The sequence below is a fragment of the Ursus maritimus genome, assembly GCF_017311325.1.
Source record: "Ursus maritimus isolate PB19 chromosome X unlocalized genomic scaffold, ASM1731132v1 scaffold_X1, whole genome shotgun sequence".
Lineage (NCBI taxonomy): Eukaryota > Metazoa > Chordata > Mammalia > Carnivora > Ursidae > Ursus > Ursus maritimus.
The window spans coordinates 41,069,583-41,097,487 of NW_024423319.1; the positions used below are offsets into that span (position 1 = coordinate 41,069,583).

At 41.6% G+C, this 27,905-nt stretch overlaps 1 protein-coding gene across 3 annotated transcripts in view; it reads left to right on the top strand.

The window, feature by feature from the left end:
• The first annotated feature begins 263 nt into the window (after positions 1–263).
• The window catches only part of MORC4 (MORC family CW-type zinc finger 4), a 50,110-nt gene continuing 22,468 nt past the window's right edge, over positions 264–27,905 (top strand). For 2 of the 3 annotated variants that reach the window (XM_040629429.1, XM_040629434.1), the window contains exons 1-9: positions 264–380; positions 501–573; positions 6,131–6,263; positions 11,607–11,824; positions 12,471–12,618; positions 14,900–15,032; positions 15,329–15,457; positions 19,363–19,482; positions 20,885–20,985. In XM_040629429.1, coding sequence (XP_040485363.1) covers positions 279–380; positions 501–573; positions 6,131–6,263; positions 11,607–11,824; positions 12,471–12,618; positions 14,900–15,032; positions 15,329–15,457; positions 19,363–19,482; positions 20,885–20,985 — 1,157 coding nt within the window. In that variant the 5' untranslated portion in view covers positions 264–278. The remainder of the gene's footprint in view (positions 381–500; positions 574–6,130; positions 6,264–11,606; positions 11,825–12,470; positions 12,619–14,899; positions 15,033–15,328; positions 15,458–19,362; positions 19,483–20,884; positions 20,986–27,905) is intronic. The other variant, XM_040629441.1, reaches the window with a different exon arrangement.

Consider the following 27,905-nt stretch of genomic DNA (forward strand, 5'->3'; position numbering starts at 1 on the left):
TATTTCTGTACGGCCCTGAGGCCGCCCCGGCAGGCAGTCGGTGGGTCGGGAGAGGTGCTGACAGGGCGGGGCTGCCGCTCGGCTCTGCCGGCCTCACCCCTCCCGCCCGGGACAGGTGGCTGGAGCGCGCCCCGCCCCCGCCAGCTGCGGGTGGGAGCGAGGGAGGGCCAGCCCCGGACGGCCGCCGCCAGCTGCGAGGGAGAGTGAGCGAGGGCCAGTCCGGGACGGCCGGGCGAGGAGTCCGGCGGCAGCAAGCGAGTATCGTGGCGGCCAAAAAAATGCTCCTGTACCGAGGGGCCCCCGCGGGCCCTGGCGCGCCTGGCAGCGGGCTGGCCCGGCCGGGCGGCGGCCCACAGGCCTTTGGGATCCGCCTGAGCACTGTAGGTCGGGGGCCCGAGGGGGCGGACGCGCGCGCGCGGGCCCCGGGGCTGCGGGGGGCGCGCGGGGAGGGCCCGGCGGGCCGAGGCCTCACGCGGGACGGGACCTTCTCTCGCCCCCAGATGAGTCCCCGCTACCTACAGAGCAACTCCAGCAGCCACACGCGACCCTTCAGTGCCATCGCGGAGCTGCTAGGTGAGTGGCGAGGGCGGGCTTGGCCGCGATCGCCCGAGGCAGTGGTGCCAACGTGGTGCCGCGGACGCGAGAGGAATGCGCGGAGCCGCGCCGGGCGGGCCGGGGCTGGGGTGGGGGCGTCGGGACCGGCCCCGGCTCCGCAGGCGGAGGAGGGGGACGGCTCTCCGGCCAGGGGGACGAGGTCCCGCGGATAAAGCTGAGGAAACAAGGTGTGTCCGAAGAGTTAGGACGCCCGTACGGTTTTTCTCTCTGGATCGTGATGTTCTGGCCACTTTAGGATAGCTTAGTTAATAATCAAAAGGAGATGCATAAAAATATCGGGCCCCGAGGCAACTGTGCTCCGCAGGGACTGGCGACCGACGGAGGGTGCCAAGCTAGCAGAGGGGCATTGTGGAGGACCCGGCGGGGTCCTGAGGAAAGGTCTGGAAAACGGACTTCTTTAACTTTTGGGACCAGAGAGTCTGGGAATGATGGGACATCTTTTAAGAGATGACACGAGTGCATTTGGCTCCCTGCGACTGCGGAGGGCTGGGTCCGTGGTCCACGAGCGCCCTCACACCGCTGGAATGAATACTGAGCACTTAACCTCTCGCTCCACCGATGTTTGCTTTTAAAGCGTTTTCAGTTGATCCCTTGAAGCCAAGTACACCAGCTTTTGCAGTAGTGTGCTAAATACTGTGTGGAAAGCAAAGAAGAAAGGCATTCCCGAACAAAATGCAGCACACAGAGCACATTGTAAATGTTTCAGGCATGGAGAGAAGGGAGAAATGGTTATGGGACGGGGTAGCACCAAACAAAATCTTGAAAACTGGTTTCCAAGCTCACCAGATGAGCCCCAAGCAATTGCTGGGGCCATGCGGTGTGAGTTGTCTTGAGCAAGAAGTCAGCGGGCAGCAGGAGGGTCAGGAGAGTTATTGGGAAGGGTGACAGAGAACTTTGATGATTAGTTCAACCATCACAAGAATGCTTACATTGTGTATGAGTGTTCTTCTGAAGGTGCAGGAAAAAAAAAGGGACTTCGACACACTTTGAATCCTAGAGAACAAGGACTGTATCTTTAAGGGTTTGCACCATGCTTTGAGCAAAACTCTGCCTGGTGGAACCAGATCTCTGTGCGTGTAACTCACAAAAAAGAAAAAAGAGAGAAAAGTAACAATTTATTTAGGGGGAAATGAGAGACCAAGGTGTGTTACTCCCTCACAGCTGCGCTGTATAGCGATGCTGTGCTGTGTACTGAACTTTAGAGGTGACTTGAGGAATGTGTTCTGTTTGCAGTTTTCAATATACTATATTATTTTTGTGCCGAGCATTAAATTAAGGAACCTAAGCCTGGCCCAAGATGTCTTCAATGAGTGCAAGTGTGTATGTGTATTATTTACATAGACACACATGCATAGGGAAACACAGATTTTAAAACCAAATCACAGCTATTTGTGGTAATATTAACAGTAGGAAGAAAAGGAGAGCAAAGGGTTAACCGGTAACCCAAAGCTTTAGGTTTTCCCTTGATTTTTTTTTTCTACTCCACTTATGCATTAATTTTCTAGTGAATCATTCATTCAGTGAATATTTATGGAGCATTCACTGTGGGCGAGGCCACCATGGTAGGAACATAAATGAATACAACATAGACTCACTTTTCTAGTAGGGGGGAGATAAAACTTGTACAGAAGGTTTGTATAACAGCAAAATGGAAAGTGATATATCAGCAAAGATCTACATATCGAGTGCTATGGGAGTTCAGAGGAAGGAGGGATGACTTCCAGCTTACCAGGAAGAGGAGGGTTAGGAAAGGCTTTGTAGAGGAGGTGACATTTGAGCTGAGATTTGAAGGATTGGGACATGTGGATACGGGTGTGGGGAGGGGAGGGCATTCCAGGCAAAAGAAACAACTGCATGAACAAAGGCATGAAGAGTACTGAGTTGCTGAGTTTCATTAGAGCATGGAGTTTACAAATAGTTACAACTGTAGGTCTTTGGAGAGTGTATAAAGCATCATCACAAGGACATTTTTAACTTTACCCTTTGAGGTATTATTATACGGCATTATTATAATTAATATTATTATTGTCATTATTATCATTATTATTTTTATCCTGCAGATCAAGATATGGAGGCTCAAAGAATTTAACTGACTTTTCCAAGGTTACATGTCTAGTAAGTGGCAGGTCCAGAACTCAAGCGCGGGGCTTTTTACTCCCAAGTACCAAGTAGGTCATGAGGTTGGAAAGGTGACCTGGGACCAGGATGTGACTGGGAGGCCCAGGTATTTGGCCTTTTAGTCTGAAGTTTTCTGAGCAGGGGAAAGTCCTGATCAGAACTGGGCTTCAGGAGAGGTATTCTTACAGCTGCATAAAAGGTGGATTGGAAAAGAGAGAGAGCCATGATTTCAGAAGGCAAGTTAGGAGGTTAACTTGTAACATGTATTAACATAATCCAGATGAGTGGGAATAAACTCTGTAAACTAAGAAAGTGGCGGGAATAGAAAAAGCTAGATGTGAGAGAGCTTAGGGATGCATAGGGTAAGAGAGTGAGGGATAAAAAATGATTTTCAAATTTCAAACTTGTGGTCATTTGAATGCTGGCCGTTTGTGTGTGTGTGTGTGTGTGTGTGTGTGTGTGTGTGTGTGTGGAACAGGGGAAGAATAGGCTTGTGTGGGAAGGTGATGACCTTAATTTTAGACAAGAATGCTTTTAGGTACATGCAGGCTGTCTGTAGGGCAGCAGCTTAGCCCTGGCGGCCTTGCAAAAATCCACACAGGCCGTCCTCCTGGAACAGGAGAAGATGGGAGGCTTGTAAGGTGCTACCTCCAAGCTACCTCCTGCTTGCATCCTGTCTGTCTGCGGAGGCTGTCACGGGACAGTTTCTCATTGCGGCCCAGGTTCTGATGAGCTCTGAGGCTTCATTCAGTTAGAATGCTTTTTTAGAAGACCAGGTCAAGGGATAAGATAGTTCCCTGGAATCTGGTTTCTCATGTTCTTGCCTAAGTGGGGAGTAAGGGGAGGCAGAGATAGGGTCCTCCTGCTCCAGGTAGCATGGGCCAAGTTAGGAGAGAGAAGACTCCTTGGGATCTGGTAGCACATGAGATTGTATGGGCCAGGTTAGGGGGATAAAGACATCCCAGGATCTGGTAGTACAACTCGGGCCTAAGTGGTGGGCAGGGGTAGAGGAGCTGGGGTTCTCAAGGGTTCTCTCGCTGTCTTACCTCTTTGTAGGCTGGGAGGGCTGGGATAGCATGTGTCACGCGTTGATTATGTTTTCAGAAAGTTAAGCAGCAAGAGAGAGGATCGAAACCAGCCACCAGATTGGGGTCTTATTATTATATGTTCATTTGTTGAGGCTGACCTTGTTATTATTATAATTTCATTTGTTGAGGCCAAGGGGAAGGCTACTTCAAACCAAAAAGACGTGTGAATCTGGGCGTGCTGCTGCCCACTGCTGTCTCGTTCCATGCTGCTCGAGCTGACCCTGGCCGCTAGGGCGCCCCCTCCCTGCTGGACTTCAGCAGCCTCTAGCCAAGGAGATAAGATGCCTAGCTGCTCCTGGCAGCTACCTTGTAACTCCTGAAGTGCCTGTGTTAAAACTCTCTGGTATGTTTCCGTAAAAAAAAAAAAAAAAGCATCTAATAACGTTTGGACAAAGTTTGCAGTAAACAAGAAAGAAAGAAAAGTGATTTTGCGAGAAGCGCACGCTGATTCATTGACTGCGCTGTTACATACACTCAGAATTGGATGGATATGTGTTACGTGCTTGAGTTGCGAATGTTCATAAAGTATTAGAAAGACTTCCTCCCATGTTCAAAGTTTTCAAAACGGAAATGATGCCCTGGCCGTTGACAAGGTAAAGGTATCAGTCTCAATGGCCCTGGTTTTCTGCGAGCGAGAGTGACTGATAGATAAGTCCTAAAACGATTCAGGGCCTGCTTGCCAAGTGGTTTCTTGAAACAACGTAGGCAGTTTCACAGTGCTGAGTCCTTCTGTCAGTTTGAGGAAAAAAAAACTGCTGCCTCTCACACAAAGTAAAACACTGTATTTCTGATAAAGCCTCTATTTGCATGTCAAGCTTATAATTCCTGCCAAAAGTTGGCCCACTTGATTTCCCACATGACACAAGGCTTTGGCCCCACCTAGTCCTTAAAGATCAACCCTCTGGAACCTCTTAACTTCCTTCTGGGGCTCTTGGAGATGGCCTACTGCAGTTAAGACTTGTTCAGCTTACAGTCAGTGATGATGATTTTATCAATGGACACGGCAACACCACTCTGGCCCTTGAAATCAGTCCGTGTCTTGTTTTCGTTGCTGGACATTCCACACTTCTAAGTGGTTGTAACTGAAACTGCTGATTATATTTTGAATATGAGTAATATTTCTCTTGCTTGTAAGGGATGTTCCCAGCGGAGAAATGCCATGATTTGAACAGCGGCCGCGGGACAAGTACACGGCCAGAACCCTCCCTGGTGCTCTCTCAGCCCAGCCCTGTGGTATCAGTAAGGTAGTCTAGGATGCCAGCGAGAGGAAAACGGGGTGGACGGGAAGGTCTCTGTCTTGATGAAAGAGCTAGTAGGGACAAGAGTGCCTAGGGAACCATCGGACACATGGTTCAAACTGCCATCCCACTCGGGCCAGCGAGTCCTGATGACACTGTTGCAGTACGTGTGTCTGTGACTGACAGTTGTGTGACCTGGAGTCTGGGGCACAAAGATGTGGCTACTAGACACTGGCACCCCCGGGGTGCCATCTGTGAACTTTGCCCAGATGTTAGAATGTGGTTCTGTCTGGTGCCTTTGGAGTCTTAAATGATGAGCCCATTATGAAGATGGGACTCAGGAATCGTGAAACTTTTTTTTTTCTGCTTTAATTCTGCCCTCTCTATTTGATGAGGTTGGGACAGCTTCACGTTTAAGACTATGCCAGAGTACTTAAGCAGAATCCCTCCCTCTCTCTAAGCACGCTTGTTAGCATTCACGGGGATCCGGGCTGGCGGGCAATTCAACGTTTCAGTTTGAACTGCTAACTCTTTCAGTGCCTCTTAGGCCGCAAACAGAGATGGTGATAATGTCCGTGGTCTTTAACAGAGGAGGTGATGTTAAAAAAAAAAATAGAAAATAAAATGTTCACGGATGCAGTGTAATGTGTGCAGTATCCACCGAAACTGCAGATTCAACTGTTCTCCACAGCCACCCTCTACTGTGTGTGTTCATGAGCAGTGAAGTGGCTGAAAGACAAGAAAGAAGTAAGAAGATGAAAACGGAGCAACGTGCTTTGTGTAGAGGAGTTATTTTTCCCACAGACCCTGAAATGTGAAGGGAGACAGTCAGATTGCAGTTCAGTCATTACATGAAATCTAGAAATCAGCTTCATAACCCCACCGGCCATCGATACCTGTTGTTCCCGATATCCCAGTAAGCTCACTACCATCAGGGCTCCCTGCCCACCTTTGGGGACATCCACCTGAAGGGAATAAAGGCTAGTTTCGTTGTCTGGGGGCACTGAACTAGAGATTTTACTGCAATACGAGAAAAAGGGGTTTAATATTACAGATTTCTACCTTTTGCAGATAATGCTGTAGATCCAGATGTATCCGCCAGGACGGTCTTTATAGATGTTGAGGAGGTCAAGAATAAACCTTGTTTGACCTTTACTGATGATGGATGTGGGATGACACCTCATAAACTACACCGAATGCTCAGGTAAAAATGTCTTCATTCTTTTTCTCTTGTCTTGAGTTCCTGAACTCTACTTAGGGCTTCCTGATTTTCTTTAATATTTCCCTTTCCGTTTACTCGTTCAGCAAATATTTACTGAGCATACATTATGTGCCAGGGCACTGGTGATGCAATAGACACTATTCTTGCCCTCATAGAACTTACAGTTTAGCTGGCAATTCAGACAACGCAGCAGTAATCATGATACAAAATGGTAAGCGTGCTAGAAAAGCATAGGATGCAGGGGGATAGGCCAGCAGGGGAAGCAAATCTGATCCAGGAAGTCAGACCAAGCGTCTTATCGGAAGTGAAGTTTAAACCGAGCTCTGAGGGTGAGTAGTAGAATTGGATGAGGTAAAGGAGTAAGGGGTAAGGGTTGAGCGTTCAAGCAGAGAATAGCAAGCGTAAAGACCTGGAGGCCTTCACTGGCCTGAGACCTCCTCCAAATTATATTAGGCTGAACGCACTCCTAGATCAGAAGTATTGCAGTTGGGATGGTTTGTGGGTTAGAACTGTGAATATGCCCGGGTATAATCAAGCCCCACGAAAGATAAATAGAAGACATTCATACACATAATCTTTGAAAGGTTTTGCAGTAGAATGGCAAAATTAGGGAATTTTCTCTTCTATCTGTTGGAGCCGGTGATTAGAGATTTCTGTTGCCACTCTCGGTTCATTTCATTACTTTCAAAGGTTTGTAGTTGAGAATGTAAGTTTGTACTTGGTTATCTTCACGTATCACTCAGGAAAAGATGAGTGTTTCCTCAACTCCTTCCTTCTCTCTTCTTTTTTTAGAGATGAGGTTAATTACTCTCCACGTGGCTTCCTGAACTAGTGTGTGAAGCCTGAGTAACAATGTAAGAGGGGTTCTGTGGAGGAGGGAAAGGGCTCTGAACTATAAAAAATGGAAAACGTTCATTTGGTTGTAGTTCTCTTTAAAGGTATCCTAATTCTATAACCCTGTTTAGAGGGAAATCCCTTTGATCCATCAAAGAAAAGAAATGACATTTGGGCATTAACCAATTAAAATGTTATGTTTTACCACTCAGCAGTCTGTGTACCTTGTGTCTCAGACCATCATAATTAGAAGAATATTCGAGGAAAACTTCTAGAAAGTAAGATAAAGATGTGGCCAGTATGTTGGTGAAGGTATGGAGTTGGCCCTATCTTTTAATTTATAGCATTACTTTTAGCTCCTCAAGTTAGTATTTTATTTTAAAAATACAATTTTAGATGGGATGGAACCAAAACATTGATATGTCCAATTATGTGTGTATTCATTTTTCCCCTAAAATCACTTATTTCTTTAGTAATTCATGGGTGTCGGATAGTGGGCCCAGCAAATCTTAGTGCCTTCCATTTTGTCTGTGGAACTACATCCATGAAAGTTGGTGCTTATAGCTAAAATGCAAGAGAAAGGAGGAGGAAGAGGATTTCAAAATAATCACAGCAAGTTTTGTTCCAGATTCATTCAACCAATTTTTACTGAGCACCTATGTGAAAGTCACTGAAGATAAAGTGGTAAACCAGATAGACATCCTTGCTCCCTAGGGGCTGCCAGTTTAGTGAGAAGGATAGCAAAGAATTGACTAGTAATACAACTAAATAGGTTATCTCATCTCGTGGTAAGTGCTATGAAGAAAGACCACAGTTTCTATGAGAGTATATGGTGGAGGGATCTAACCTAGTCTAGGGAGTCAAAAAAAGATCCCCTGAAGACGTGGGATTTGAATTGAAATATGAAGGATGAGTATCATCTGTTCCTAATTTTGTTCCCTCCCCAAGGAACAAAACAAGCAGAACAGGCAGAAACTTATTTAGCCATAGTATCTTCTGGCATTATCATACCAAATATCTTTCCCACTAATTTGAGCTGGGCAATTCTTCATACTGAAAAATTAATTTTAGAGAATTTTTAATGAGTCCTGGATTAATGTATAGTATATGTACCAGATTTTATTTGTGGTCATAGCTTAAAACAGACTTGAATGAGCTAGAAGTTCCCATTCATTTAAAAGTTCATTTAGTCCAATCCTAACTCCTGGCCATGGATCCCACTTACCACAATTTCGTTATAAATAATTGAACTTTAACGGTAGCTTTGAAAACTATTAAGTATGTTCATTTTTCTGGATTTGGTTAGGGACATACTACTTTTATATAGTAATAGAGGTAATTATGCAAAATGATTAAGCCCACTGAAATACTATTTCACAATAACATTTGTAATAATCCTATCCACATTTTCCAGCTCTTCATGTTACTCTTCCTATTTCCAGGCTAATAAAATAGTTGTCTAACTGTAGCAAGTTTCTCCCATAAACACAGAATCCCAATGAAAATCAAATTAAGAAGGAAAAGCCTATCATTAAATTCCTTTAAAGTCCACAGTGAATGCTCTTTAGCTTCTGGCGATAGGGTGAGGCATCTAGTCTAGCTGCCGAGCTGCCTTTCTCCACGAGGTAGAAAACCTCTTTCAAAGGTCAAGGATTAAAAAGAGCCACAGATCCGTGGATTAAAGGTATTTGCCACCTCTGCTCAGAAGTGCATTTCCTAGTAGGTCTGTTCTTCTAAAACAACAGCCAGAGAATAACTGTGCTTAGCAGTGTTCCATTGTTTCGCATTCCATATTACATCACCAGTATATCTAGGAAACAGCACTGCCCGCCCTCGTGTGTCCACGGATTTGCTGACGTTTGTTTCATTGGTCAGAGTCCCAGTTTAAATTGATCTCCTTAGATTCTAGAATCTTGACATTTTAAGGAACTCGGGAGCAAGCTGCTATCTCCCTGGATTCTACTCAAAAAGCTGGTATTCGGCCCCCTTCCCCCCGGTCTGTAAACACTGCTGTCTCTTACACGAAAGGCTAGAACAGGACTTAACGTAGGGAAGCCACCTGTCTAAGCCAAGAGATCTCCGGAAAATTAGTGAACTATACCAAACTATATAAAATACATCCCTACAATTCTGTTCTTCGTTGTGAGGGCTTTGATACTTGGTAGTTATTTGATCGGGATCTGACATCCGTTCCATAATTTTCAGTTAAATAGAATACCTAACACGGGAATGTAGATGGAATAAAAGAACACATGGGATGGGTTAAGTGGAACATAACAACAAAATTCAGAGCTTCCGGCTCCTCTCCTCTCGTTTTTCTTATCCTTTTCCATTTCTGGCTCTGGCCCTGAGCTATTACTTACCTTTTCAACCTAATATAGTCATCAGGGCTCTCCAAACTAAGTAACACAATGAGGATTTATACTTACAAAGGGAAAAATGGGTGTTAGATGGCAGAAGAGTCAGGAATGGTTGGGAAATTAAGGGAATTGTATAGATTCTCCCTATTTTCACCACTTTCCCTTAACCACCGAACTGAAGCTTGTGAGGCACTAGAGATGGTTTAAGTCCAAATAACCATATAGATTCATTTTGTGTGGTAGGTAAGATTACTGTGTATGAAGAGTCCTGAGTTTTAGATAGGACATTCGATCTGAAGTAGAGGTAGAGGAGAGCCCAGGACAGTTCTCAGAATGACTTCTAGAGTTAGTTTAAAATTGAGGTTTAAATATTACTTTATAATTTAAAATGTACTGTACAGACAGTATATAACTTAATCGTCCTAACCACTCCCATCTTTTCTAAGCACTTCTTACACAGGAGGATTAGGAATGCCTGAATTTCACCAGCTTTCATAAGTTTATTTCCTGGATTACTGAGGCCCATAGATGGCAGAAACTCAATGATCGTTTGGTATTTTCCAAGGAACTGCTGCCCTAGAAATTACCTTTTACTTGGTTAGATTTATCTGTAGGATATACAAAGCTCTTAGGAAGTGTCTAGAAGGACATAATGGTTTTATTGTGTAACACTTTGAAATAGAAAATTAAAAGGTGGTCCCTCTTTCTTAGGGAGTAAGCGCAAGCCACAGCCTTCAGGAAGTAGAAACCAGGCACCTCAGCCCTGCTCCGAAGAGTAAGAGCCAAGGCCAAGCCACTCAGCCGTGGCAGATAGAGTGTCTCTTTTGTCGATATTGGAGAAGCATCTAATCTGTAATATATGAAATCCTTCCTTAGACTGTAAACCATGAAGGCAAGAATCATGTCTTTTATTATTAACAGTTGTGTCTCCAGTGCTTAGTACAATGCATAGCACGTGGTAGGGACTCAGTAAACATTGATCGAATGAATGATAGCGTACAACATTGTACACTTTGGAGAGAAGCAGTCCTTAAAATTAGTTTTATTTGTGGTGAGAGAAAGACATATGAGGAAGCCAATCATCATTTTCTGGATTTCGTATCTTTCTTTCTCTTTTTCTTTTTTCTTTTCTTTTCTTTCTTTCTTTTTTTTTTTTTTTTTTTTTTTTTTTGGTTTTGAATGGGGAATCTAAGCACGGGAAAGGATCTGGCTCCAGAGATTGTTGAGGTGACACAGTGAAAGGTCCCTAATAAAACCAGAGAGCCCTCATACCGCAGCTGCCTGCTGATATTCAGCAGCAGACCTACCTATTTTTATCCCTTGGCCACATTCCAATGAACTGTCCCAGCAGATGGTGCAGAGGTTGAGAATTGGAAGGATTATCCTTTGGATAGATGGTGGAAATTGTTAAGATATATAACCTCTGGCTTTTCTGATTTCTAGAAGGGTGATCTAGATCTCGTACTTCTTTTTTTTTTTAAGATTTTATTTATTTATTCGACAGAGACAGCCAGCGAGAGAGGGAACACAGGCAAGGGGGAGTGGGAGAGGAAGAAGCAGGCTCATAGCAGAGGAGCCTGACATGGGGCTCGATCCCATAACGCCGGGATCACGCCCTGAGCCGAAGGCAGACGCTTAACCGCTGCGCCACCCAGGTGCCCCTAGATCTCGTACTTCTGACCAGTGCTGCTATCGCTTCCTTTTGTGACCCGTGCTTGGGCGCACTCTGAGATAACCACCACTTTCACCCTACCCTAACTTCGCTATTAGCAGTCAGAACCATTGTGTCTAGACAAGAAAGGCAGCTGCCCACGGCCGCCTCCAGTTCTCCCTGTTAGTCAGCGAGAAGAGGCCATCTTGACATTCGTCAAGTGCGACTCTCCTGTGGCGGAGGTGTCTGTGTACACACACCGGCCACACAGGAGAATCCGGGCCGTTACCTCATAGTAATTTCCTGTGGTTTTCACTTAATAGTTTTGCCCAGAGGTACCTAAAGGAAGAAAGAAGGAGTGACTTTTTATAAGTGTGTTTTATTCATAAGCCATTCTGCCTGTCAGCCTGTCTTATGATGCTTTTTACCTTTCTGGTTTCTTTTTTTTTTCTGATTTCTTTTTTTCTTGTGTAATTACAGCTTTGGCTTTACAGATAAAGTAATAAAGAAGAGCCAGTGTCCCATCGGGGTCTTTGGTAACGGTTTCAAGTCAGGTTCCATGCGGCTAGGAAAGGACGCTCTTGTCTTCACCAAGAATGGGGGTACTCTCACTGTTGGACTCCTGTCACAGACCTATCTGGAATGTGTCCAGGCCCAGGCAGTTATTGTACCAATTGTTCCATTCAACCAGCAAAACAATATCCTTTCTGGAAATGGTGAATGTTGGTTAAAAATGAGTCTGATCTAATTATGATAGAAAGCTCTTGTCTTAGCTCAAATCCAGCTTTCAAAAGTTGTCATATTTAAAGAGGTATTCGAGTGTCTTTAGTTTACCTGGAATTTCACTGTATGAAATACTTTTAAAAATAAATGTACCGTTGATAGAAGCTTAGAAATGTTTTTTATTGTATTGAAATATCCATTGTTTTCAGATACATACTATTTGGCAGCTTATCTGATAGCAGAATGGCTCGTTTCCCTGTACCTAAGACAGGCTGTTATTTCTGTTAGATGACAGGTTGTCTTGACCGAAGCAGCACAGCAGTAAAGTTTGAACGCATTGCTTCTAAAGAGGCTAAAAATTCAGCCTTTGACCTGTTTCTTAAATAGCCTTTGTTTACACTGTATCTTTGAAGCTGTAGTCTGCAGGGGTAACTGATTTTGGTGTTTTGTCTCTGCGACCTTTCTCCATTTTCCCCTTTTCCTTTCTTCTGTAGCAATAATGCCCATGCTTCTGACTGTATGTCTATATTTTGTCTAAACATGCAACCCAAAAGACAGATCTTCCTAATTGATAGCATCCTTTTAAGATATTAATTTTTCTTTGACTGTATTTGGTTTTACAAAAAATGATTATTACTGAGGATTCCTTGCCCAGCCTAGAAGCCATCTTGAACTATTCAGTTTTCAACAGTGAAAATGACCTGCTGTCCCAGTTTGATGCCATCCCAGGCAAAAAAGGCACTCGTGTTCTCATTTGGAACATCCGCAGGTATAGTATCTCAAGGGTGATAGATTCGAGTAAGCAAAGGTTAGTATGATGAAGGACATTTTCAGAAATCTCTTTAGAAAAGCAGAGTAGGCAAATTTTGATACATATTTATGTCTCATTGCATAGCTTTCCTTAACTTTCTTGGAATGACCGCTCCCGTTTGAGAAAGTGGTCTGTACTGGTCAAATGTGGAGCTTGATAAAGTGGAGACATGTGTATCCCGAGGCTGTTGCCACAAATAATCAAGACAGTTCAACATTATTCTAAGATCTTCAGAATCCATTATGAACATCTTATATTCGTGGACATTGTTTTGAGATAGGATAATGATAGTTATTTTATATATTTGACAATGAAAATGAAGTATGAGAAAGACAAATTAGAATAACAAAGCACAATATGATCTTTAAATGTAAGGACCTCTTAGTTGTGCTTTCAGAGTAGCTGGATTAGAAGTATGAAAATCTTGGAAGCACATAAATCTGAACAGTAACAAGGCTGGCTTCACATCATGCGTTTGGAGCTAATAAAACCATCTAGAAAAACTTTAGTATATGTCATCATTTGTTTAATCTTGTCGTGTCAAGGGCAATGCATTTAACAGTGTCCACAAAAATCTAGAGACCTTTTATATAAAATAGAGGGGATACTGGTATATTTAGTAGAACAGGGTACCAGATGTATTCACTCTTCCTTTTCTCCTTAGGTAAAGTATTTTGCCTCATTTCTTAGCTGGGTAAAACTATATAAAAACTATGCTGGTTTATACAGAGTACTTTCAATTAAAAAGAAGAATGTAAGGAGGGTTTTTTTTACACACTGGTAATTTAGATTCTCCCGTCTCCTCCTGGGAAAAATCTCAAGTAATGTAATTTTTATAATAAAGGATCATTTTCCTATGTTGTTTCCAGTGATTTAAACATATTAGGCAGACTTTTTTCTTTGTACATTGTTTCACAGTTATATGGTATTAGGCATTACGTAAATAAAAGATTCCATGGTCAAATAACTGTGGGGAAAGCTGGCTTAAACAAAATTTACCATGTTGTCTTATTGCAGGACTTCTCAGAGGCTTTCATATGCTAATGTTATTTCAGTCTGCATTGAAAATGTCTAAGAGAGCAAAATAATAGTATGTGGTATTTCCCAATTTAAAAAAAACCAGTTTCTCCAGACCCCTTTTCCTTGAATGGTGAATGGTGGAGGGGCAGGGCGGACGGGGAGTCTCCTCAGAGTATGCTTGAGAGTAGGGTGAGGTAGCAAGAATCAGGAATACCCTGGATAATTCAGAATATGCTATTATAGTGAGGTGGGCTTCATACAGACCATAATGGCTCTGGGCCAGCCCTGAAGAAGGAGCTACATTTGCAACACAGCGGCTCTGAGCTTGTGGAACCTGAGGTGGCCTTGAGGGCCAGGAATTGTTTCCCAGTTTTATTCAGTCAAACAACCCATATTAGTTATTTCTTATTTGAGTATTTGGGGGGACTATGATTCCACAGAACAAACTTTGGGAACTGTTGTTCTGATATATGTTTTCTCTATAGCCCGTCATTTGTTTTGAGTTTTTCTAGGAACAAAGATGGGTCTTGCCCTTTTACCCTGGCAGTTGTTAGTGATCTTGGAATGGATCAAAGCTAAGTGGCCCAAAAGGATTATGAGAAGAAGAAAGATCCTTATGGAAGGAATAGGAGTACTATTAGAGCTAAATGATAATTCCATAAATGATATTCCAGAGGACTCGCAGATATATGCTGTTTCTATAGCAACCTTTTTTCCCCCTTGAAGAAATAGGATTAGATCTGGGGAATCTTGGTATTTCATTAGTCCTTATACCATTGCTGAAATCAGAAGTAGGTTTTGATTCATTCCTCTATTTATTCGGTTGGAGAAGATGATGCTGAATGACCTACCCAGCAATACCCAGAAAGCTGGGATCTATTTTAAGATTGCACTGTGAGGGCAGCTGACATCCATTTGATTTATCAGATCAGACATTTCCACCTTCCCCTTTTTTTCCCTTTTCTTCTGTACCTGGCATCACCACTTCTATGAAACATAGTTGATTTGTTTAGACTGGGAATACCTCTAAATATTGTGTGATCTTCAAACCAAGTAATTTATAGAGAATTTATAGAACTATAAATTCCTTTGCACTGATAGGGAAAGAAATAGGTGTCTGAGTTTTGGCTCATGTTGTTTCTTTTCTCTTGGGTTCCTAGTGCATTTTTGTCCTTTGGAGCCAGTATTTGTTAGATTGGTACTTGTCTCTTTTACCCAGAAATAAAGATGGAAAGTCTGAGTTGGACTTTGATACAGATCAGTATGACATCCTGGTATCAGACTTTGGCACAGAAGAAAAAGAGCCTGGTGGTGTTACCTGTGAGCTGCCAGAAACCGAGTATTCTTTACGGGTGAGTAAGAGTGGTTTTCCTTTCACAATGAGAGGTAAGGTTTCTTGTAACTTGAAAATATTATAGAACAAGATCTCACTTTAGTTAGGTAAAGATGACAAACTCTTAGCCCTGTGCTAGGATTCCTTTTCACTGTCTCCACTATAGCTAATAGAATCAATAGCACTTTCATAACAAGGTGTAGAAACTAAGCCAAATCTTTGCCCAGAATAGATCTCAGTCACTAGCAGTGTTTTACGAGGATGTCAGTAGAATTGACAATGTCCTATAATAATTTTCCCTTCACTGTTCCATAGGCATTTTGTGGTATTCTGTATATGAAGCCACGAATGAAAATTTTTCTGCGTCAAAAGAAGGTGACTACCCAGATGATTGCCAAGAGCCTGGCCAATGTAGGATATGATTTATATAAACCTACCTTCACAGTATCCTTACAGCTACATGAAGTTGACCTCTTCATTTCAGGATTAGATTTCCAAGTTGGCATAGGAAAACAAAAACCTTTCTTTTTCCAATTGAAAAATGTTGTGTTATAATACAAATCCTGTTAAAGTATATATATGTGTGTGTGTGTGTGTGTGTGTGTGTGTGTGTGTGTGTATTTGTAGAGAGAGAGAAAAAGAGAGAGCAGGGAGGGGTGGAGGGGCAGAGGGAGAGGGGAAGAGAGAATCTCAAGCAGGCTCCACATGGAGCCCAACACTGGGCTCGATCTCAGGACCCCGCTGAGATCATGACCTGAGCCGAAATCAAGAGTCGGGTGCTTAACTGACTAACCCACCCAGGCATCCCTACAGTATATTCTTTGGGAAGGTATTTCTTTTCTTTCTTTTTTAAAGGTATTTCTTAAATGCTAATCGATGTATCAGTTTTTATCAGAAATCGCCTGGAAATTATTAAAATCACACAGCATCCTGAGATTTTGGAGATTCTGGTTCAATAGATTCTGAATTCTCTTTTTTAAATAGGAAATATTTATTTATTTTTAAATTGTTGGCTAATTCTAATGAGTAGCCAGGTTTGAGAATCTCTGCAATGAGGAATGATCCATGCCGTTTGGTTTGTACTGGAATTTTGTTACAGTTACATTGATTGAAATAAGCAAATATTGACTAAAACTTGTTAATCTTTTGGGCATAGTGTGATTTTTGTTGTAATAAGTCCAGACTTAAATTGATGGAAGTTAGGAGAGTGGAAATTAAAGGTTGGTTTTCTAAGGTGAGGTAAATCTTCGACAAGTTTGACATGGATTTCCTGGTACTTGTCATAATGGCAGCCACTCAAAGGAGTAATTACTGATTTTCACTTCTACCCCCCATTGCACTGGGAATGGATTTAAGATGCTTGAAAAAAATCTTAAGATGAACTATGGAAATGAGGTCCATCTCTGTTGATGGCTTTTGGGGTAGAAACAAAGTCTTCAAAAGGGTGTGAACTCCTAAGCGGTTGGGAAGAATTGCTCTTATAATTTATTTTCTAGTAATTAAACACAGCTCTTGGCCCAAGAAACATGTTCACACTTGATTTGCTTTATCAGAGGCATTATCTAGTTTGCTTTGCCTTTCTTCCCTGACCAAAAATTAGAAATCATTGTTCCCTTTTTTAAAAGCAGTGTAAGTCCTTACTCGTAAGTCAATCGATTTTCTCCTTTTTTGGGAACACATACCTTCTCTATTACAAAAGCTTTAAAAAATTTCTCCTGAGTAAATTTGAAGATCTAATTGGCTTTGTTAAGTGATTCGTGATTGGGGCAGCATCCCACTTAGCAATTAAGAGATGTTCCCAGAAGCTATACAAAATGGAAGGTATTTAGAGGGTGGGGCAAAAAGTCGTTAGCAAAAGAAAAGAAAGGATTCTTTTAGGCCGGGTCACCTTTTTTTTTTGTGGGAGGAGGGAACAGCAGGGTTTTTATCCTGTACATAGTGCTGATCAGGAAATTTCAGATTGACTGTTGAAAGGTCATACTACTAATTGGTTGAAACCATTAACTAAGTCTTGGTTTGTTGTCTTGCGGGGGCAAATGATTCCAATTTGGGCTTGGTTTTTTTTTTCTTTTTTTCTTTTAAAGATTTATTCATTTGTTAGAGAGAGAGAGAGTGAGGAAGCCTGTGGGGGGGGGTAGAGGGAGAGAGAGAGAATCTCGAGCAGAGTCCCTGCTGAGCGGGAAGCCCCATGCAGGCTCAGTCTCATGACCCCTGAGAGCATGACCTAGGCCGAAATCACAAGTCGGAGGCTTAACAGACTGAGCCACAGAAGCGCCCCATTTTTTTCTTTTTTTAACAGCAGTGCATTTGATATGTACTTCAGTCCTCCTTCCCATTAAACTACTTACCTTCCCCTATTAAAATTTGGGCTAAACAAATTCACTATAGGCATGAATGAAATGAAACTCCTGATAAAATTTCACCCAAGGTCACTGAGGGACAAGAACACTGAGGTTGACTTATTTATTCCTCAGTTATCAAAGGCCTCTTTTCTCTTCTTGTCCTTTCTCCTTATACTAATTTGGGGAACCTCCTACCCCAGTGTACTCCCACCCCATGATTTAGAATTTTAAAAACGTGCAACAGAAGAATTTGACATGTTAATTTTATGGTATAGAGTTTTGGTTGGTTTGTTTTGGGGAGTTTGTCCTGTTTTACTTTTTCACTGGAATAGGGTCTTACCTGACGTTTGATTGGAACTTCTGGAGCCCAGAACATATTTTCTGAGCCAAACATTATTGTGTTATGTACCCACTTGTATGATGCCTTTGTATCATACCTGACCCATTAGTTACATGGATTTGATGCGAGTAGCTTATTACGTAGAGGGGGCAATGGAGATCATTTTTTGAATCAGTAACAAATTTTAACTCCTTTGGACGTGAAGATTTCTTAGTATTTGTTCGAATGAAAATTTCAGTTTCTATGTCTCCCCCTTTGTCTTTCTCCCTCTCCTACCGTGGTTTTTATTTTTATTTATTTTTTTTAAAGATTTTATGTATTTATTCGACAGAGATAGAGACAGCCAGCGAGAGAGGGAACACAAGCAGGGGGAGTGGGAGAGGAAGAAGCAGGCTCATAGCAGAGGAGCCAGATGTGGGGCTCGATCCCATAACGCCGGGATCACGCCCTGAGCGGAAGGCAGACGCTTAATGACTGAGCCACCCAGGCACCCCCTACCTTGGTTTTTAAATCAAATAGAACTTGCTAAAAGCACATCATGTTCATTTTTTATGTATCATAATTCACTTTCTTTCATCTGTCCAAGCTTGTTCACTTCTTCCCATGAAACATATTGCAACAGGACTATTCATTGTCATTTTAACTTTAAAAGTGATTTTGTTCTTGGTGCTTTTGCTTTCATTGGGATTTGTATGATTAGCAGGACTTATTGCTTACACAGCTGACTCTTGAACAGTGCAGGTTAGGGGCACCTGCCCCCTGTACAGTCAAAATCTGAGTATAACTTTTGACACCCCGAAAACTTAACTACCTTTGGCGGGAGGGCCTTACTGATAACATAAACAGTTAACATACATTTTGTATGATATTATATACTGTGTTCTTAGAATAATATCTAACTTTTTCTTATTGTCTTTTGGTATTTCTGGGCTGCACAGTTTGTCTGTGAGTCTTTAAAAATTGTCACAAATCTCCAAAAATGGTTCCAGTGTATTTATGAAAAACCTCCACACACGAGTATGTCTGTGCAGTTCAAACCCATGTTCTTCAAGCATCAACTGGAGTTGTGTGGATTTGTGTTGTACTAGTTACGACTCCTGTCTTACCCAGCAGCAAACTACGCAACTTAGCAAGGGTTAAGAAATGTTTTGGGATTGTTGATGAATTTTTAAACCACTGATGGTATTTTGGTATATTTTCCTACTCTCTTTTCTATGCATGTGTTTATATATACATATTTTTAGATAATGCTTGTTGTTATATTCTGAACATTTCCTGATGTTCCCAAGTATTCTTCAAGGACATCATTTTAAGAGGTACATAATAGACCATGTGAATAGACCAACGTTTATTTAGTCATTCCCTCATTGTCAAACTTTTGAATTATTTGTTTTCCTGTCATTATAACTAATTGATAAATCTCTGTAACTCATTAACCTTTATGGGCTTTCCTGGCTGTTTCTCTAGGATAAATTCCTGGAAAGAGAATTACTTGGTCACAGATTAAGAATATTTTTAAAGCTATTGCTACAGATTTTTTAAATGTCCCCTGGAAAGGTCATACCAATTTCTATCCAATGGTATTTGATGTTTTTTGCTATAACATAGTGCAAAATGTTGTCTGCTAAATCCCCTGGCGTTTGTCTCCTTAATGATTTTCTTCTCAGAATAAGCAGGTGAAAATAACTTTTGGGTTCTCTTGCAAGAATAATAACCAGTTTGGAGTAATGATGTATCATAACAACCGACTCATAAAGTCTTTTGAGAAGGTGGGATGCCAGGTGAAGGTGAGTGGCTAATGTTTCTTTGTCATAGAAGGCTGAAAAGAGGAGGACGAGGATTTAAACTTTGCAACGAGGATAGACTCATTAATGGCTTTTACTCCCATCTTGTGATGGTTGTTAAATCCGATCCTGGAACTCCATGTTACCAGTGAGCTGTCTTTTGTTGAAAAGCTCTTTCTACTTCTCATTCTTCACAGAGGTTGGTCAATCCAAGAGCTTTACTCAAGGCATTTTCTAGGTCGCCGTTGAGAAGAGATAGTATTAGACCACCGGCAACTTTGCCATGTGTATCAGTTTATTGATGTTTGAGGGAGCTCTTTCTACTTTCTTGGGGAGACAATAAGGCACAGTGGAAGCAGCGTAAAATTTAGTGGTTGATGACCAGGATTTGAGTTCTGGCTTTTCCACGTAAAGCTGTGTAACTTCCACTAAATTGTTTAATTTCTCTGAGGCTCATTTTCCTTCCCTGTAAAATAGAAAAAAAAAACAACAACGAATAATTACACCTGCTCTGCTTACTCTACAGCTTACAAGGTTGAGAGACTTAAATGGGATAAAGTATGTGAAAATACTTTATAAACTGAACTGGACAAATATTACCATCATTTTTTAATGTTTTAATGGCAATTTAAAGTAGTAATATCCACAAGTATCCTATTCATTCCTGTTTTACAGATAAAATTGCTAAAGCACGGATAATGATAAACCACTTTGTATTACACAGTAGGACAAAGTTATATAAGATCCAGGACAGCTAGTTTATAGCCTGTGTTGCTTTTCCTTGTTATATAATCTTTATATGTACAACTCATATTTGTATGCCAGTCTGATTATACCTTGACTTTTTAAATCCAAAAATCTCTTGTATCATCTTGCCATTAATAACCACTGCAAGTCGGACTCCCTTTAGTAATTGTTTGGTAGCCTACCTATGTACAAATTACTTAATGAAATAGTGTCATGTTCCCACAGCATCCTTAAAATCGATTTTCAGATGAAGTTTGGTTTCCATTCCCTAGAACGGTAGTACGTAGCCTTGACTTTTTTTTTTTAGTATTGTTATTCTTTGTTCAAAGGAAATCTTATGGCCATCCCATAATATAAAACGGATGAAAGTGGAAGTAGTGTGTGTGAAGTAGAGATGGCAGTTAATCCCTGGAAAATCCTAGAGAACCTGTGGATCGTAGTTTGAAAATCTCTGCCTTAGAACTGGTTGGAGGCTCCAGTTCAGTTTAATACTTACAGTCTGTTCAAGTACATTCTGAGTATTTCTCTAGATATTCCTGTGCTTTCCTTGCCTTTGAATGTTATGTAACCTTTCTATTACTGCTTAAAATCAAAAGGAAATGCCTCCAGACAGTCAACAGTAATGCAAATGTTGAAATTAATGTGTTTTTTTTCAAAGCCAACTCATGGAGAAGGTGTGGGAGTAATTGGAGTCATCGAGTGCAATTTCTTAAAACCTGCCTACAACAAACAAGACTTTGAGTACACCAAAGAGTACCGGTGAGTCACACCCAACCTGGCATGTTTCTGATAGTTTCTTCAGATACAATTCTGTTCTATTCTCTGAAGCCTCTAAAATCATCGCTAAAAGCCAGCCAGATGAGTTAACTGAGAATTCCTTCAAATCACTCTTCCAAGATTAGAGATAAAACGATTTAATTTTTCCATTAAAACTTACTGATGCATGATAGAGAGAGCCCAGTTGAGATAAACCTTTAAAAAGTATGGAAAGAGCATGGGAGTCATTTCATAAAATACTTCTGGTGAAACAAAGAGTTGGGATCTTAATGAAAAGGGATGAAAGGATCTGCAGGTATCGATTATGTGGGGGGAAAAAAGCCACAGTTTGAAGTTTGTTCCAAAAGAGTTTCTTGAAGCCAGTGAACAGATTGAGAGGAAAGCAGCAGGAAAGACATGTGTGTTTTCATAGAAGCATCTAGATTTCATAGGTGAGATGAGAAAAGAATCAAAAAGGAACTTGACATTGAGGCTGAAGCAGCAAGGATATTTTTAGAAGACAAAAGAGTCAGTAAAGCCAGGATAAAATAGTTTGTTGTAAAACTTTTCGGGAGGAATGAATCATTCATTCCTCCTTCACCAAGTATGAGATATCTCCTATGTGCTAGGTACTAGGGACAGAAGAGAATGAAAGGTAAGAATCCTTGATGCCTATGAACAAATGGGATGAGATATGTGCACATAAGAAACTCACATACCTATAAAATAATTGCTTCAGTGGGGGATATATGCAAAATGGGAAGAGCCTTTAAATATGCCTGAAGGAGTCCTGCAAGGCTTCACAAAGCAGATTCTATTTGAACTTAAGCTTGAAGGAGAAATTGGAGGTCAAGGACATTCTAAACACAGGGAGGTATAGGCGCGAAGGGGCAAGCGGTGTTCGGGGAGTAGGGAGAGAGAAGGTATGAGGATATTTGGTGTCACTCTCCTTGAAGCCTCAGTAGCAAATTTTAGAGAGGGGGAAACGTATTTCGCCAAATCTCTTTTGGTATGTACACCAAAAATGTAATAAAATTAACTCTTCTACGTCAGTTTATCAGAAACCATAGGAATTTTAGGTTTCCTGCTTGAAAAAGAGACAGCTGTTTGGATGGCAACCCTAAATGAATTTCAAGGCAGTTGGTTCTTGATCACTAGGGCTACTCAGTGGGTATAGTTACTACCTGCCCTCCATTTAAGTAAAATGGCCTTTTAAATGTGAGTCTGGTCCAGAATGGAGATCTTTGATGAGGACTTGACTCTTCGGAGTGGAAGTTTAGAAACGACATCAGTTTGATAAGTCTCAGAGCCAGTCATTCTATTTCTCTTGAGTGAAAAGAACAGTGAATTTCTGGTGATTAACCAAATAGTTAAGATTTGTGAAATCCAAATATTAGATATTAAACATCACCTAACATCTTTCTTATATCATCTCTGTCACACACTCCCCCCCATCTACCTTTTAAATTTTAGAGGTATTAGACCCTGGTTTGTGATGTTTTGTTTCAGTATCATGAGTTTGAGGTGGTTGCAGGGGATTCAAATAGAGATATTCCATAGACAGTAGGTTTATTTAGTTATAAACTTCTAGGATTTTTGCCTTAAGTAGCTTAATATCTGCTACACATTTTATTAAAAACAGGAAACTAGTATACTATCCTACATACAGTGTTTTGAGGATAATAAATTTGCATTACTCTTATCCCAGTTCTGGCATCATTATCCTTTTTTACTCTATTCTATATAAATGAAAAGGTGTTTAGTTAAAAAAAAAAATAGGGGACTTTGAGACGGGGATTAGAGAAAGCTGTCTGCTATCAGAAACTCATCCTAAGAGTATTATGGACATCAAAACTACCAATGCTAAAAGAGATGCCAGCCGTCACAGTGCTGGAATGTCTACAAATAAATCATCTGTAATATCACTCTTTAATAGTTGTGGATATCGGATTTCAGCTGCAACTACCAGGGCTCAAACTGACAACATTTTTAGAATGAATTTCAGCTTAAGAAATACAATGAACATGTACCCACTGAGCACATCACTGGTGCGTGGCACAGTGGCTGGGCTTTGTGGAATTTTCCAGAGAAATTCAAGACACGGTTACTGTTTTTGAGGAGCTTACAGTCTATTTGTAATAATGAATTGTCGCATCCATGAAACAATTTGGAGAGCAATAAAATGGCTGTGTGATCAGTCAAAACCTAAGTGATACGGTACAGGAAAAAATGGCCTGATAGAGCAGATAGGGAAGGTTTTAGGTGGAAGGTATGATTTGAGATTTGTCTGAAACGATGCAGGACTTAGAAACAGGAGGGAAGGGAATTCCAGGCTGGAGCTATAGCATGATCTAAAGTATAAAGTAGTACAGGAACTCAGAATGGGGGCGAATATAGGGAGTGGAGATAAGAGGCTACGGCTAGAGTGAAGGGAAATGGAGTTGACTGGATAGAGTAGGGCCGTGTCCTAGAGCAGGAGTTAACACCCTTTTCCTGTGAAGGGCCAGAAAGTAAATGTTTTAGGTTTTGTGGGCCATGTGGTCTCTGTCACAGCCGCTCAGTTCTGCTGTCCTATAAAAGCATCCCTAGACAGGAAGTAAAGGAATGAGCTGTGTCCAGTACAGTTTTTTTTTTTTTACAAAAACAGGGAGTGGCCTGAATTTGGCCCACAGGGTGTAGTTTGCCGACCCCTGTCCTAGAGCCACAGTTCCCAAACGACGTGCCAAGCTGCACCTAACGAACTCACAGGGGAGCCATAGGGTATTTTAAATTTTCGAGGGAAACACAGTGATACTTGACTTCTGTCTGTAAATCATAGAAATTGTTTTGTCTTCCTGTTGGAACAAATTACCACAAACTTCGCGGCTTAAGACAATGCTCACTTACTGTCTTCAAGTTCTGTAGATTAGAAGTCCGATGTAAATCTCACTAGGCTAAACTTCAGGTGTTAGCAGGGCTACATTCCTTTCTGGGGGCTCGAGGGAGGAATCCATTTCCTTGCCATTTCCAACTCCTAGAGACTGCTGGCATTCCTTGGACTGTGCGTGGCCCTCTTCCTCCATCTTCAGAGCCATCAATGGTGGGTCAAGTCCTTCTCACATCGCATCACTCTGATGACCTTGCTGCTTTCTGTCATCACATCTACTTCTCTGCTTCTGACTCTTCTGCTGTCACTCTTCTCCTTTTAAGGACCCTTGTGATTACATTGGATAATTCAGGATAATCTCCTTCTCTTAAGGTCAGCTGGTAAGTAAGTAACCTTAATTCCATCCGCCACCTTAATTCTCCTTTGCCATGTAACCTGATATATTCACAGGTTCCAGGGATTAGGACACGGTCTTTGGAGGACCATTACTCCACCTACCACAACCTGCCCCCAGCCTTCGGAGATCTGTTTGTGTCTCACCTACAGAATACGTTCGCCCCATCCCAACATCCCCAAACTCTCAACTGTTGAAGCAACTCTTAAGTCTAAACTCTCATCTTAATGTCAGCAGCTCACAATCCCCAAATCTCATCATCTAAGTCAGGTGTGGGTCTGATGGGTCCTAGGGTAAAATTCCTCTCCATCTGCAGCTGTGTCTTTTTTTTTTTTTGTATTTTACTCCCAAAATATAATGGTGAGACAGGCATAGGATACCAGTTAGAGATATTCCAGTTCAAATAGGGAGAAGAATGGAAGGAAGACGGAGTCACAGGTCTCAAGCAATTTCAAAATCCGGCCCAACGAATTCTGTTAAATTTCCAGACCTGCGACTAATCTGGGGCTTGCAGCTTCAGCCTGTGAACGTAAGGCTCTGCCCTCCGGGCTCGTGGCTGCCCCCTCAGAGTCCTCTTTCCTTTTGCAGGAAAGGGAGGGGCGTGTGCAGCTCAGGAGCTTCATCAGCCTGTTTCCTGACTAGAGTGTTGGAGGTCCACCAGCCTTCTTTCAGTTTTCTACTTGCCATCCCTTCAGTCCCGTGGGGCCACCCGTGTGCTAGTATGCCGCCCTCAAGAACCTTGTGGGTCTCACATGTATGTCACGGAAATTCATTCAGTCAGACAAGAAGCTCTTGACAGGTCTTTCCTACATAATCCTATTTCTATTCTTGGCTTCTGCTGAGATGGCTCTGGAGATCTGAGTCACATGTTTAATCTTTTCAAAGAGCTTTTTGTGTGACTGAATGCTCTGACCTTTTGATCTGAGATATGAGCAAAAGGTTTGCTAGCCACAGCCTTGGGTTTTTCCCTAGAGCATGCTTTCCTGACAAGTGAATGTCTCAATTTTTGCATCTTTTGCAGTCTGGATAGGCTGACGATTTCCAAAATCATTAAGTCCTGGTTCCTTTTCATCCAATAGTTCTTTCTCAATTTATTTGTTTCCTCCCACATTTTAATGTAAGCAGCAAGAAGACACTAGGCCACACTTTCAACACTTTGTGTGGAAATTTCCTCAGCTAAATGTCCAGTGTCATCATTTATAAGTTCTGCTTTCCACAGAACTGTAGGACACGATTCTGCTAAGCTTTCTGCCACGATGTAGCAAGGATCACCTTCCCTCAAATTTTCCAGTAGCGTGTTCCTCATTTCCTCCTGATCCTTCACCAGCAGCACCTAATTTATCATCGGTGACCCTATTAACAGTCTGTTCCCGGTGATGTAGGTATTCTCTGAGGAAATTTGTGTTTTCTCCACCATGCCCCTCACTTCCTTCTGAGCCCTCACCAGGGAGCTGTTTAGCATCCATATTTCTTCTGACCGTCTGTTCAATCTAGAATATAGGTTCCCATCTCAGCCATTTCGGTCACGGTCCTCAAGTTCTTCCGGCCTCTGCCCACCGCTCGAATCTAAAGCTGCTTCCACATTTGTGGGCATTTGTTACAGCAGCACCCCATTGCCAGGTACCAAACTCTGTTGCATTCCTTTTGATCACATCATATCTTTGCAAGTCTGGGTGATTAGTGGTTGCTGTGATAAAAGGTAACATGCGAAAGTCAGTGTTGAAGAAGAAATGAGGGAAGCGGTGTCCAGTTTCATTCCACAGTCTGAGTAGTGGTATACTGCCCAACAGGCATGCACACTCATCCATCCCATTAGTAATTGTGGCTATTTAAGAATGAAATAAATTTTTTTTCAATTCATATGTATTATTTTTTCAAATAGATACTAAATTTTAGTACATAAATACAGATTAAATTGTTAGGACCTAACTGCTTAGTAACTAGAACTGGTACATACTGCTTTTGACCTAAGGGTGCCATGAAAAACTTGAGACACAAAGGGTGCCATGAACCGAGAAGGTTTGAGAACTTCTATCTTAGAGGGATGTTGGGTAGAGTAGTTGATGCCTTAGACAGTGAGACGTCATTGTGTATTCTTGAATGGGGGAGTGACTTGAAACCATTCTTTCTTAAGGATATAGTATAACTTGGCTTTTAAGGTGCTTTACATGAGTTAGGTCAGCTGATAAATCGGGAAACGGGGTGCAGGATGGATTAAAGGAAGGATTAAAGGCTCTTGGAGGAACGTAGGTGTGAGAAGAGTGTCTGAAATAAGAGTAGCCGTGAAGAAGGAAGTTTAGGACAGATGCTGTGAAGAAAAGTTCAAATGACTTTGGTGACATATTAGATAAGGGATATAAAGGAGAGGGAAGAATCAAAGACCATTGCAAAGTCTCGAATTTAATACACTGAGATATTGGCAGGATCATTGATAGAGCAATGACTCTACTTGGGGAAAAGGAACAGTTTCGTGGAGTGGCGATGGTGAAAACTATGTGGTAGGGGGTTAAGACAGAAGAATGAAGAGGAGGTAGTGGGTGTAGACCACATATACCAGGATTGGGGAAGTTAAAGGAAGGAGATGAATAAATCAGTGGAGTCAAGCCAGGGTTTTTTGAGAAGAAGTGGGATTTCAGAACATGGTTAACAGTATCGTGGTTGAGGTGGTGGTTACATGACTGTAAACATTTGTCAAAACTGTTAGAACTATACACTTTAAAAGATTAATTTTACTTTGTGTAAATTTTACCTGGATACTTGAGAACAGAGCTTTAGTTTTCTTTTTAGTTAAGATATAATTCACAGACTATAAATGTCACCGTTATTAAGTGCACACTACGGTGGTTTTAGTATATTCACAAATTGTGCAAGCATCACCACTGTTGACCTCCAAAACATTTCCACCACTCCAAAAAGCGACCCCTTGTCCATTAGGAGTCACTCTAATCCATGGCAACCACATAACTTACTTCCCTTTATTCCCTCAGTATTTTTTATTGTGGTAAAATACATGTACCATAAAATTTACCATCCTAACCATTAACCAAGTGTATAGTTAAGTGGCATTAAGGACATTCACACTGTTACGCAGCCATCACCACCATCCATCTCCAGAACTCTTTTCATCTTGCAAAACTGAAACTCTATACCTATTCAACAATAAGTCCCCATTCCCACTTCCCCCAGCCCCTGGGAACCACCATTCTCCTTTCTGTCTCTCTGATTTTGACTATTCCAAGTACCTCATCTAAGTGAAATCACACAGTAATTTTGTGTGTGTGTGTGACTGGCTTATTTCACTTAGTACGGTGTCCTCAAGCTTCATTCATGTTGTAGCACATATCAGAATTTCCTTCCTTTTTTAGGGCTGTATAATATTCTGCTGTGTGTGTGTATATACCTATATGTATACAGACACACACACGTGCAATACATTTTGCTTATCCATTCATCCATCAGCAGACACTTGGGTTGCTTCCACCTTCTAGCTCTCGTGACTTACAGTCTATTTTGTCTGATATTAGTATAGCCACCATTTCTCTCTTTTGGTTACTATTTACATGGAATATCCTTTCCCATCCTTTCGCTTTCCATCTATCCATGTCTTTTTTTTTATCTAAAGTTCATCTCCTGGGGGCAGCATATATTTACATCATGGTTTGG